Source organism: Eublepharis macularius, chromosome 15 (assembly GCF_028583425.1).
Source record: "Eublepharis macularius isolate TG4126 chromosome 15, MPM_Emac_v1.0, whole genome shotgun sequence".
NCBI lineage: Eukaryota > Metazoa > Chordata > Lepidosauria > Squamata > Eublepharidae > Eublepharis > Eublepharis macularius.
This window is the reverse complement of record NC_072804.1, coordinates 45524461-45536563: the sequence shown is the minus strand read 5'-3', so window position 1 is coordinate 45536563 and position 12103 is coordinate 45524461. Positions and strand designations below refer to the sequence as shown.

The 12103-nt window shown below is 44.0% G+C and overlaps 1 protein-coding gene across 1 annotated transcript in view; it reads left to right on the top strand.

Moving 5' to 3' along the window:
- Positions 1 to 12103, top strand: part of LOC129342936 (IgGFc-binding protein-like) — a 67646-nt gene that overhangs the window by 34601 nt on the left and 20942 nt on the right. Inside the window, exons 17-20 of the mRNA XM_054998894.1 lie at positions 694 to 893; positions 2319 to 2699; positions 4473 to 4756; positions 12091 to 12095. Coding sequence (XP_054854869.1) covers positions 694 to 893; positions 2319 to 2699; positions 4473 to 4756; positions 12091 to 12095 — 870 coding nt within the window. The remainder of the gene's footprint in view (positions 1 to 693; positions 894 to 2318; positions 2700 to 4472; positions 4757 to 12090; positions 12096 to 12103) is intronic.

Below are 12103 nucleotides of genomic sequence, written 5' to 3'. Positions count from 1 at the left end.
TTAGAAAGTGCAGCTGATGAGTCTTACAATAACTTGTGTCCCTTCCCACCCAAACATTCCTAAAATCATGACTGTACTTCCAACCGTTCTCTTTTTCCCATTCCTCTTTTCTTACTCCATATTACTAACATATTGCTCAGCAAACAAACATCCAGGGCTGCTTTCATACATCATGGAATAATGCAGTCTCAATACACTAGAGCAATTGTTTGCCACTGGGTTTTCCTGTGTGCTCACAATGAAGTAGCCAGATTAGGGGGAAACTGATCGGGTAAAAGAAGCGCACTTAGATAAGTGTTATACATTTGCATTGATGAGAGAGAGAGAAATTGAGCAATCCTAAACAGGATTACTTCCTTCTAAACCCACAACAGGCTTTAAAAGATGCAACTCTGCTTACTGTTACACCGACAGATACAGAGTATAGGCAGGCCTGTTCTTAATGCAGGCAAAGATTACAAATAATACTGGAAGTCTCATGCAAAATGGGGCAAAGCAGGAAGGAAACATTTCAGTGTTTGCTTTTGCTCACAGACTATCCCAGTTGGGTTGTTTACTGAACTCCTACTGTGTTTTTCCCAGCACTTCATAGTTTGTGAATGTGGGTGAAACTTTTGCTAGAAGTTCAGAAGGCATTCTATCCTTGCCAAGTCCTGCCTGCCTTCACCACTGGCATTCTCTCTTTCTTTTCAGCTCTCACCTGCCCACCCAATAGCCATTACGAACTATGTACGAGGACTTGCGATTTCACTTGCACCAGTGTATCCACTCCAGTGCAGTGTGCAACGAAATGCTTTGAAGGCTGCCAGTGTGAAAACGGTTACCTGTTTGATGGCAATTCATGCGTGGCCATGGAGAACTGCGGTTGTGTGCATGATGGGCGATACATCAAGGCAAGACTTCTAGCAGCAGCTGCATCACACATGTTTACAACACACACCACCATCCGTACCTAACTGGATTTATTAAAGCTCTAGAGATACATGCATCTTTGGGGGGGGGGCTTTCCCTCTACTGCTCTGCACAATATCATTCTTAAAGACCACCCCCCTTTGCTTTATGTCTCTCTTCCTCGTTAAAAAGTTATCCCTTCAAAATATGTTAGGCATGTGGGAAGAAATAACGATAAAGATCCAGATTTAGTTAGTTCCATTTTATATCTTCCTGAAGGCCAGAAAAGGGACCAAAAACTCTGAAAGGCTTTGAGGAAGAGGAGACATAATGGGCAGAACTCTGATTCTGAAGTGCCTTGCTTCATCCTTCCCTGAACAAACTGGCTTCTCACTGCTTTCCCACTGAACAATTCCATCATACAGTTGAAAAAAAACAAATAGAGTCCAATCCCTCCCCCCACAACCTGCCCTCACATATACAGACACATCATACCCAGATGCTGTCATTTTCTCCAACGGAACTGATTTCAGTAATCTAGAGATCACTTGTAATTCTGGGGCCCCATCTGGAGGTTGGTAACTAGGGCCAAGCTACAAGTGATGAATGACACTTGAATGGCAAGTGAACAGACTCGCATGTATTCCTGCCTGTTCACTTGCGCTCCACTTGCGCTCCACTTGATCACTTGCGCAAGTGGAGCACAAGTGAACAGGGAGGAATACATTTGAGTCTGTTCACTTGCCGTTCAAGTGTCATTCATCACTTGTAGCTTGGCCCTGTATCACTAAAAAGCTCCATGAAAGATCTGCTTTCTGTCCTTCGAATCTTTTAAAATTTTGTAACATCCAGCCTCATGAATGAAGAGTTCTGACAAGCTCGAAATTTCAGGCAATCTTTTGTGCCAGTTTGTTTGGACTTAAGCTGTTACCACACATCCTTAAAGGGACGACCCACACATCGAATTCTACCGGCTTTCCCCCTTCATTCCACACATCTCTGATTTCAAAACAGCAGTAGGCTGTTTGGCTTCCATTTTTTTTGGCGCCTTTTCTAAGAACGCACTTTCCTGTGGTTCCCAAAAAGGTGCCAACAAAATGGAAGCCAAAAAGCCTGCTACTGTTTTGAAATTGGAGACATGTGGAGTGAAGGGGGAAAACTGGGAGCGTTCAGTGAGTGGGCTGTCCCTTTAAGGACATACGGAAACAGCCTTATAAAAGGTATGACACGGATTTTTGTTTCTCGTTTCTAATCGGTACTGGCCCAAGCATCTCCTCACCAATCTGGCCTGGCCAGGTATTACTGTGCATTTATAGCTCTTTGTTTTGTTTTCAGATGTTGTAGGGTGTAGTAGTCTTTACCTTACTGCCAAGTAACTAACATTTGCATTTTTAAACCCCTTCCCTTTGTTGCTGTAAATCTTCCAGGTTGGAGATAGCATCATCTTAGATGGCTGCTTGGAGAAATGTACCTGTGGAGCTTGGGGTCAGCTGATTTGTGAGGAAATCAGCTGTCAGGTTGGAGAGATCTGTGCCCTCCGTAATGGCATGCGAGGTTGCATAGGACAGAAGGGCGAGTGTATTCTCACCCCTGGAGCACGGCTGACTTCCTTCGATGGCGCCTCTGGGGAAATCCTCCACAAGGGGGTTTATGAAGTGGCCTCCCATTGCAACGAAAGTGACCCTCTTTGGTTCAGGGTGATAGTTGTCGTCCAGGAATGCGGCAGCTGGGATTTGCCAGCTGTATCGACAGTACATGTGTTCTTCCGGGGAGCTTTCATCACTCTGAAAAAGGATAAGGAGACATGGGTAAGGACCAGTGCGTGCAAGACGAGACAGTTGGTTTAAATGTGATCCCTTTCTAATATGACTAAGCCAGAACTGAAACTTTAAAAGACCCCAGCGATGAAGAAACATTATTTGCTTTGTAGTCAAGGCCAGCCCGAAAAGGTGTATATGCATCTCCAACCTCAGAGAGATATAATGCCCGGCAGATATAGTGCCCAGCATCTTCTCTCCAATCTGGCCTGGCCCAATGGAATTTGAACCTATGGTGAGATTTCTTTGGCTCACAGCCTTCACACCTTCAGCCCTGCCAGTTGGGTGGCTCCTTGCCCTTGTTGGGTTCGTGAGAGCCTGCTGCCCTCTCCAACCGCACTACTGATACTCTTTCCTACTTATCCTTTGTTTACTATTCATGCTATGCAAAGAGTGCTACAGAAGATATGTAAACCCTTCTGCTTTACCCCAAAGAGCAAAGTATCTACTGGTAGCCATTTTCCTCTGTTTGCAGGCCTAACCTCCAATTCCAAAGCAAGACATTTCCCCCACACCCAATCACTTCAAGGAGGCTAGCTGAGAAGGCAACCTTCTCAGATAGGGTTGCTGGCTCTGGGATGAGAAATTCCTGGAGATTTGGGGGGTGGAGCCTATGAAGGGTAGAGATTGGGAAGAGGAGGGACCTCAGCTGGGTATTATGCCATAGAGCCCACCCTCCAAAGCAGCCATTTTCTTCAGGAGAACTGGTCTCTGTAGTCTGGAGATTACTTGTATTTCCGGGAGATTTCCAGCCGCAACATTGATATTGGCAACCCTAGAAATGGAGCTTTAAGTAAGGTGCTGGGGGAAAAAAAACAACTATAGCAGCTGGGATTTGGCAGCAGTGTCAGTGTGACATATGTTCTGAGGCAGAAACCTAGTTGGTGCATGAAGGTCTTTCTCCCTCAGGACTTCGGTGAGCCAGCCCAGGCTCTCACCAGAATGTGGAAAACCCTTCCACAGCTCACACACCATAATTTCTCCTCAAGCAACTATAGTTCAGTGTAGGCACCAAGGCAGCTTCTCAACAGCCAGCAACACAGGAAAACCATTGTTTTCCCAAGGAGGCCTACATCCTCATTTCCCTCACCTCAGAGGAACCAACCAGCCTTCTTGGTTTTCGGATGCTAGTCAACAGCTCTGCAGAAAAGAAAAAAAACCATCTTTTTCTGATGACCCAGGTGGCAGCATGTATACATATTCTTATAAATAAGTGACATATTACTTAGTAGGGCTTATTATATGTACTAAATGGACCACTTAAGGGTGGGTTGAAAAATTATGAACTAAAATGGGATGAATCAGGACAAAGTTGTATTGACATAAAAGAGGACTGTAAGGAATTCCTCAAAGCTCATTAAGAGCAAATGCTATAATGAACTCATCCCAAAAATGCAGAAAAAATAGCCTTTCAGTTTGGTTGGGCCATGCTCTGAGAGCCAAGCTACAAATGATGCCTGATACAGGTTGGACACTTGTCAGCGTCCCTCAAGTTTTGATGGGAAATGTAGGCATCCTGGTCTTGCAGCTGTAATGGAGAGCTGTAAAACCAGGACGCCTACATTTCCCATCAAAACTTGAGGGAAGCTGCCAAGTGTCCAACTTGTGTAAGGCGTCACCCACCTTGGTGATTTAAGAAGCGGATTTCCATGTCATAGGAAACAAAACTTTTGTGTCGCTTCTGACAGAGAGACACTTAAGCTGTCCTTGCATCTTTCTTTCTTCTCCCCCACAATGCCAACCCACCATCCTTCTCCCTTTCAGGTCAACGGGCACCGAGTAGAGCTCCCGGTGGCTTTTGAAGATGTGGCCGTAAACCTCTCCCAGGATGGGGTTGTGATCGATTTGGCCTCTGAAGTTCACATTCTCCTCAGACCCTGTGGGGAAATGCTGGTGCAAGTCAGCGATACCTTTGAGGGAAAACTGTGTGCCTCCTGTGGGAACTTCAATGGGAATCGTGTCGATGACCTGAGGCTGCCCGGTGGAAAAGTTGCAGGAAACATTGCAGAGGTTGTTGATGCCTGGAAGGCCAAAGACTTCTCTGGCTGGTGAGTGGGTGGTCTATGTCATTATAATAAAGAGGAGAAAACAGGCGCTTAAATTGCTCGACAGACATCTAGGATCATTTAGCAGTAGATCATTAATGTGGATACTTCAAATGGAATTAATGAATACATCCAGAGGCAAAATATCCATAAATTGAGCTATTATATTTAAAATGCAATTACACAATGGTCTGGGAATGGTATTAGAAAGGGTCTCGCTGAGGCGTACGTTAGCTCATAATTCTTTCTTCATGCTTTTCTCTCCTAGTGATGCCTAAAAGCCCAGACAAGCCACTGTGGACCCCACCCTACGCTGCTGAGCATCAGTAGCAAATGCTCACAGTTAAACTCAGGAGCACAACCCTTCTCTGTAGAGGATTTCCTACTGCCATGTGGTTCCGCCACCCATCAAGCATACTCCGATCACCAGTAAAAACTTTGGAATCCTTTCCTAATAAAAATCAATAAACCTTTTTTGGAAACCTCTTTCAGAGTGATGTCATTTTGTTTGCAGGACTTTGTCTGCTTGCATATTCAAGGGAATGTACAGAGCTGTACCACACTCTCACGACAGCTCCCAAGCAAGAAAGCAATGGAATGGTATAGCCTAGTTGAATGAACATCCATCCAGACTCAAGTCTGTGCTCTGCCATGCGCTATTTGGACAGCCTTGGTCAAGTCATACTTGAAGCAATAATTCTCCCCAGAGCTTTTTTTCTGGGAAAAGAGGTGGTGGAACTCAGTGGGTTGCCCTCGGAGAAAATGGTCACATGGCTGGTGGCCCCGCCCCCTGATCTCCAGACAGAGGGGAGTTTAGATTGCCCTCTGTCTGGAGATCAGGGGGCGGGGCCACCAGGCATGTAACCATTTTCAAGTGGTTCCGGAACTCCATTCCACTGCGTTCCAGCTGAAAAAAAGCCCTGATTCTCCCAGCATCAGTGCTACTGAGGAAATCACTTAGGTTGAACAGCCATCTTCAGGAAGTATCAATTTAACTCCCATATTTTTATTATATTCAGAGATTTCATTTCATTCGGAACTATTTAAAATCTCATATACTCAAAACTATCCCATCAAGGCATTCAAGCTTTTCTGGGGTAGACTAGAAATGGGGCAATAGGAAACATTTATTTATTTTTTCAGATTTCTATTCCACCCTCAGGGAATATTCCGGGCTCAGGGCAGATAGCAACATATTAAAAATACAATTTCACTACTAGATATGTCCAAATCCCCCCACCTCAAATGCTAATCTGTTAGGGATCATTTAATATCCCTACAGATATTTTGCCCAAGCAAAACCTTTCACATCTGCCTCAAATTACATATGAAGTCACCTCAGTCTGTCTCTTGCCCTTGGCTTGTATTTTCCTTTTATTCTGTCATGTTATAAATTATTGTTACCCTATTCCCCCAACTCCCCATCTGGTTCCACACCCTTAATGACTAACAAAGATGAAGAAATGTTGGCTCTTGGGCCTAAAGTCCAACAGTGGACTCCTACTCTGTTGTACAGTTTAGGGGAATCCTGAAATTTCCTTTAGATAAACATGAAATTTGGCTTCCACATTTATTTATTGGCAAGCTCCTCTGTTTGGCTGGTTTAGAATGGGAGACTTGGGTTAGACTCAGTCTTTATTGCAAAGTTTCTGAAAACCCTTTAGGGTCTTAGTTTGAATGTGCCAGGCGCTAACAATATTGTTGCCCCATCATCCAATAAATAGTTTTGTCCTCAGCTACAACAGTCATTGCAATGGCTTGACACAATGTCCATTGTAAACAGGTGATGGCTGGTATTTGAGAACACCAGAGTAGCGGATAATAACTTGTTCCTATTAATCATCACCAACCTCCCAAGAGCTAAAAATTACGCAACCAAAGCTATGACCACAGCCTCATCAGAGAAGGACTGGTCCAAGAAGCTTGATCGCAAACTTGCATATTATCTTCACGCCCCACTTTAATTTGAGTCTTTCACAGGAAAAAAAAAAGGCCCTCATCTCTCTAGAGTTGGTGGGAGTTTTGCCAAAGAGTTCCCAGAACTGGCACTTTTCCCCTATATAAAGGGAACTGGAAGGGGAAAATTCAGAGGGAGGGATACAGCGGCACCACCACCCTTGACTCCAGTACATCAGAAACACAGGAGGACTGAAGGTAAGAAACTCCACATCGTCCCTTATGACTTCCTAGTCTCAAGTTTTAGAAATTCCAGCCCCAGGTGGAAAACAGCAGATCTGATGAGTTGGATCCAACTAGCTTTGCCAGTTGTGAAAAAGGGGAGGATGGTCCCCTTTGACTACTATGCTGGGAATAATGGGACCTTGATGGACACAAGCCATATGGTACAGGAGATGTAACAAGAAATGGAATTAAATGAGACAGAATGAAAAAGATACCAGGATCCCACCTGACAGGAAGTACCTATGATTCTTTATTTAGGTCAGTATAATACGGAGCAACAGCAAGGTTTCTGAATTCATACAGACCTCTTTGCAGTAGTTCTGGATTGTTTTGATTTCCTCTGGCAAACAACCAGACAGGAATTCAACAGGTGTAAATCTTCCTGGAATGGATATTCAATGATAGGTAACACGTTACCTGCTGATACTCTGCTTCTCACTGCTAGAAAAGAAGGTAGCCATTCGCCCTCAATCTACCAGGGCTGCACTACCCACTTGGCAAACCTGGTCAATCACGTAAGGCACCGCAAATGAGGTGGTGCCAGAAGAGTTAGAGGGGCAATAGCAGCCCGGGGGGTCCAAGATGCAGGACAGAGAGGAAGCTGGACTAGCATTCTTTCTATTCATATCTAACATGCCTGCTCCAAGTAAATCCCAGCACATTCAGTGGGATTTACTCCCAAGTAAGCATGCTTAGGATTGTAGCCCTTGGAACAAGCCTATTGATATTTTGTTATGTTTGTGTACATATGTATGTTGAATTGGAGGTCAGGGGACATCAAAGTCATAGTATGCCAAATCTCTAGGGTTGGCCCCAGAACCCTCCCTCACCAAACCAGGTCCCCAAATCATACTGCCCCGACACCTCCCTCTTTTCCCCTTAGATCTGCGGGGAAAGTCTCTTGAAGCAGTGCCTACAAATTCACTATAGGGTAGGGTTCCAATCTGAAGGTGGGGCCTGGAGATCTCCCAGAATTACAACTGATCTCCAGATTACAGAGATCAATTTCTCCAGAGGAAATGGCTGTTTTGAAGGGTAGACTTATGGCATTATATCCTGCTGTGGTCCTTCGCTCCTCAAACCCTGCCATCCCCAGGATCTACCTGCAAGCTGCTCACCCACCTGCCTCTCCTCCCACGCCCAGTTCTCTGGGTGGCTGCACGCCCACACTCCAAGCAGGAGTGGATGCAGGAGGAAGGCGGAAGTGGCACACAATGGCCTGTGGCCCCAAGTGCACAGCCTTGCTGCCACCCAGGGTGTACGTGGGGGAGAGCCACACAGGCTCATAACCAGGGCTTTTTTTCAGCTGGAACGCGGTGGAACGGAGTTCCGGAACCTCTTGAAAATGGTCACATGGCTGGTGGCCCCGCCCCCTGATCTCCAGACAGAGGGGAGCTTAGATTGCCCTCCGCGCCACTGGTGCAGAGGGCAATCTAAACTCCCCTCTGTCTGGAGATCAGGGGGTGGGGCCACCAGCCATGTGACCATTTTCGCTGTGGGCAACCCACTGAGTTCCACCACCTCTTTTCCCAGAAAAAAAGCCCTGCTCATAACATAATGTCTAGATTATCGGTGACACATGGCCATGGTATACACTTTGTTCATGTGGTAAACAGAGAGCTAGTCAGGGGAGATATCTGTTTATTGATGTATATCCTGCCCTTCTTCTAAGAAGCTCAGGGCACTGTACATCTTCTATTTTACAACAACACTGTGAGGTAGATTAGGCAGAGAGAGTGTGGTTGGCCCAAGGCCACCCAGCAATTTCCATGGCAGAGTGGGGATTCAAACCTGGGTCTTCCAGATCCTAGTTCAGCACTCTAACCACTACACCAGATGGACACTTTCCTGTCCCTAGAGTATCCTGAACACAGACCCAACAGAACACTCTGTATTTTCCTTGTTGCGTTCAAAAACGAGTCAGCCTTTCCCAGTCATTCTGGAATGTTGAATGAGACTTAAGAATGTTTCGTCCAGATCGTGACTCACGGTTATGATGCTTAACAAAAGAATTCAGATTGGATTGAATGAGCATGGAGTGAATGCTGCAGCCCCTTACTACTAATTGCTCATGGCCTTCATGCCCATGGAAAGTGGATACAATTGCCAACTCCAGGTTGGGAACTTCCTAGAGATTTGGGGGTCAGGGTCTGGGCAGAGTGGAATATGAGAAAGGGAGGGAGCACAGCAGGAATGTGACACCACAAAACCTACCCCCCACACACACACCAAGCTGCCATTTTCTCCAGGGGAACTGATCTCTGTACATCAGTTGTAACTCTGGGAGAACTCCAGGCCCCACCTGGAGGTTGGCAACCATAGAGACTAAGCACCAGACCTGGGTATGGGGAGGTACCCCATTTCCATAACATCCTGACATGGTGATGTATATGCATCCCCATGGGAAGAGGTCAGACTCTGGTATGGCCAGTTGGGATTTCACAATGAGATACACACTCATTGATTCCGCACACGTTGGATAATGCACTTTCAATGCACTTTAGCAATCGTTTGAGGTGGATTTTTTGTTCCGCACACAAAAAAATCCATTCCAGATGATCTATAAAGAGGATTGGAAGTGCATTATCCAACGTGTGCGGAATCACTCATTGTTGATAGGATCAAATACTGAGTATTCAAAGCACAACAAAATGATTGACAGAAAGCCCCTAAGCATTCAACAAAATCTAGTTATTCATTTGATCCATTTATAACTTGCTCTTTGACTTACATGCCTCCAAAGCAACTAATATGACATGTAGACATATAGTAAATATCAACAGAAAATTTAAAAAAATAAAACCAGGTCAAAAGAAAACTAAAAGTCAGACAATGATATAATATCCTAGCAGCTGGAATTCAATAGGGAGCCAGGGTACATGTGAAATCATTGAACCCCATGCATTTAGTGAAGATACTGTTATGAAATGCGTGTAGATTGGAAATACACACAAAGAATGATCAATTGCAGAGAATTTTGGCTGCAATCATTCACACACACAAATGAGGATTACAGCATAGCTAGGATGGATTCAACATGTTAAAATCCTCATGATGGGGTCATATAGCCTTTGGATAAGGCAAAATACCGATAAAATCTTTTAAAAAACACATACACATACATTAATCCGAATGGTGACATAACAAAATTCCAAAAAGTTTTTAAAAAGGAAGTAGGAGTTCCAGGGCAGGGTTACAGTAGGATACATTGTAAGAGTGTATTGTTTCAATATGTTCCTTCAAACAGTTTTGGGAAGAGTAATTCGGCCATTTTTTTCACACTGCTTACCTGCTCCCAGGACATTGCGAAATGTGCAAAAAACGCGGAAGATAGTCGCGCAAAACTCTCGCGAGAAGACACTATCATCCGTGGTTTTTGCGCGATATTTCACAACATCCCGGGAGCAGGTAAGCAGTGTGAAAAGGGCCCAGGTCTCATCACAAAGTGAAGGATCAGATTCAAATATATATTTTTTAAAAATTGGAGTTTACTCTATCTCTCCAGAATCAGCTAGAGGAAACTCAGAAAAAGGAATAACAAAACATAGAATTTAAAGCAAATAGATAAATCCAGAATTTTTTTTAAAAATAAGAAAATTTAGAAGATAAATATAAAAGAACAGTTGGGCAAACTGGAAGACAAAATGTGGGGGAGACTTTAAGTATGCATATATATACACGTTCTGCATTTAGTGGAGATACTATTATGAATTGTATGTAGGGTCGGCAATATACAAAAAAAAATTATCAGTTGCAGAGAATTTTGACTGCACTCATTCACACATACTTGAATGAGGAAATAGCATTGGCCTGAATGCCATTTACTTCAAGAATGCAAAAGTTTATATCCTTTTGTATGACATAAATCCCCATTGAACTGTATCTACTTGTTTAGACCTCATGACTTGTTTTTATGAAAAACATGTAACTATTTGTCATTTGCCAAGAGTTGCAAGATTGACCAACTCCTTGGAAGAACCCAGTGTTCCAATCTACTCTCAAAATTTATTTTGCAGCCTCCGTCAATCTGTCGTCCGGCATGTGGGTGATGGGACTCTGGGCCAAACTGAGTGTACTATGGGGTGAGTACCTGAATTGGTTAGTTTCTTCATAAAGTATCCAAGATGGAGTGCTATTGGGTGTAGAAATGAATCAGAACATTTTGATCCCATGTCAGTTCACTGGGAGCATGCCCAAGAATCCTGGCTGCACATCTATAGGATTCTTGCCAGATCAAAATTGGACAAATTAGCATGATTCTGGAGTCTATTCAATACACACTTCCCTGCTCAAGGCAGAAGCAAGGAAGATAACAATCAAGCACCTTCATCAATATACAGAAAACAAATTGTTACCTTAGGAAGCTTCAATTTGCCCCAGGCCAATGAAAGAGAAAGGGTATTTAACCCCTCAATTTTCCCCTGGTTTCACAAACGGAAGCCGTGTTTTTCCTCTGTTCTGTTAACATTTTAAAGATCAAAAGTGTCCTTTTAAAAACTTTTTTCCTATTAAAATGCTAAAAGCAGAGCAGGGGAAAACATGGTCTGAATTATCAGAACTGAGAGGAGGTTGAAAGGTTCAGCCTCCTCTTTTTCCCCACATTGCTCCAAGGCGAATTGAGGCTCCAAGCCAGCAAGCTGCATTTTATAGTCAAAGGCAGTTGTGTGATCTTTATCCCAACTGTTTGAATCCTCAGATCCTAACTCTTCAGGGGTGGGGAAATATCAACGGAGGGATCTCTTTGAAAAGTATTTTCTGTCTTATCACATTTCCCAAGGAGTGCATGAGAACCTATATGGTGTTAACCAGTTTTTATCTTTGCAATGACTCTGTGAAGTTTAGACTGAGACTAAACCAGTGACTAAGCTAAGGCCACCTAGTGTGATTTATGGCTGTATGGAGATTTGAATTCAGAAGTCCCCACTCCAAGCCCAACACTCTATGTATTGCAGCATTAAGAGTGCCACCCTAAGCAGTTATATCCTTCGAAGTCCATTGGAGTCAACAGACTGGTGTAATCACTAAATGATGCGGCTGTGCTTAGAATGGTAATGACACTCTTTCCCTTAAGGTACATAACATGATTGGTCATTTTTCTCCTGCCATCAAAGATGTGCATGTTCAGATAATGCCACCTCTTTTATCCTCACCCCCAGGCAAGGCGAGTCT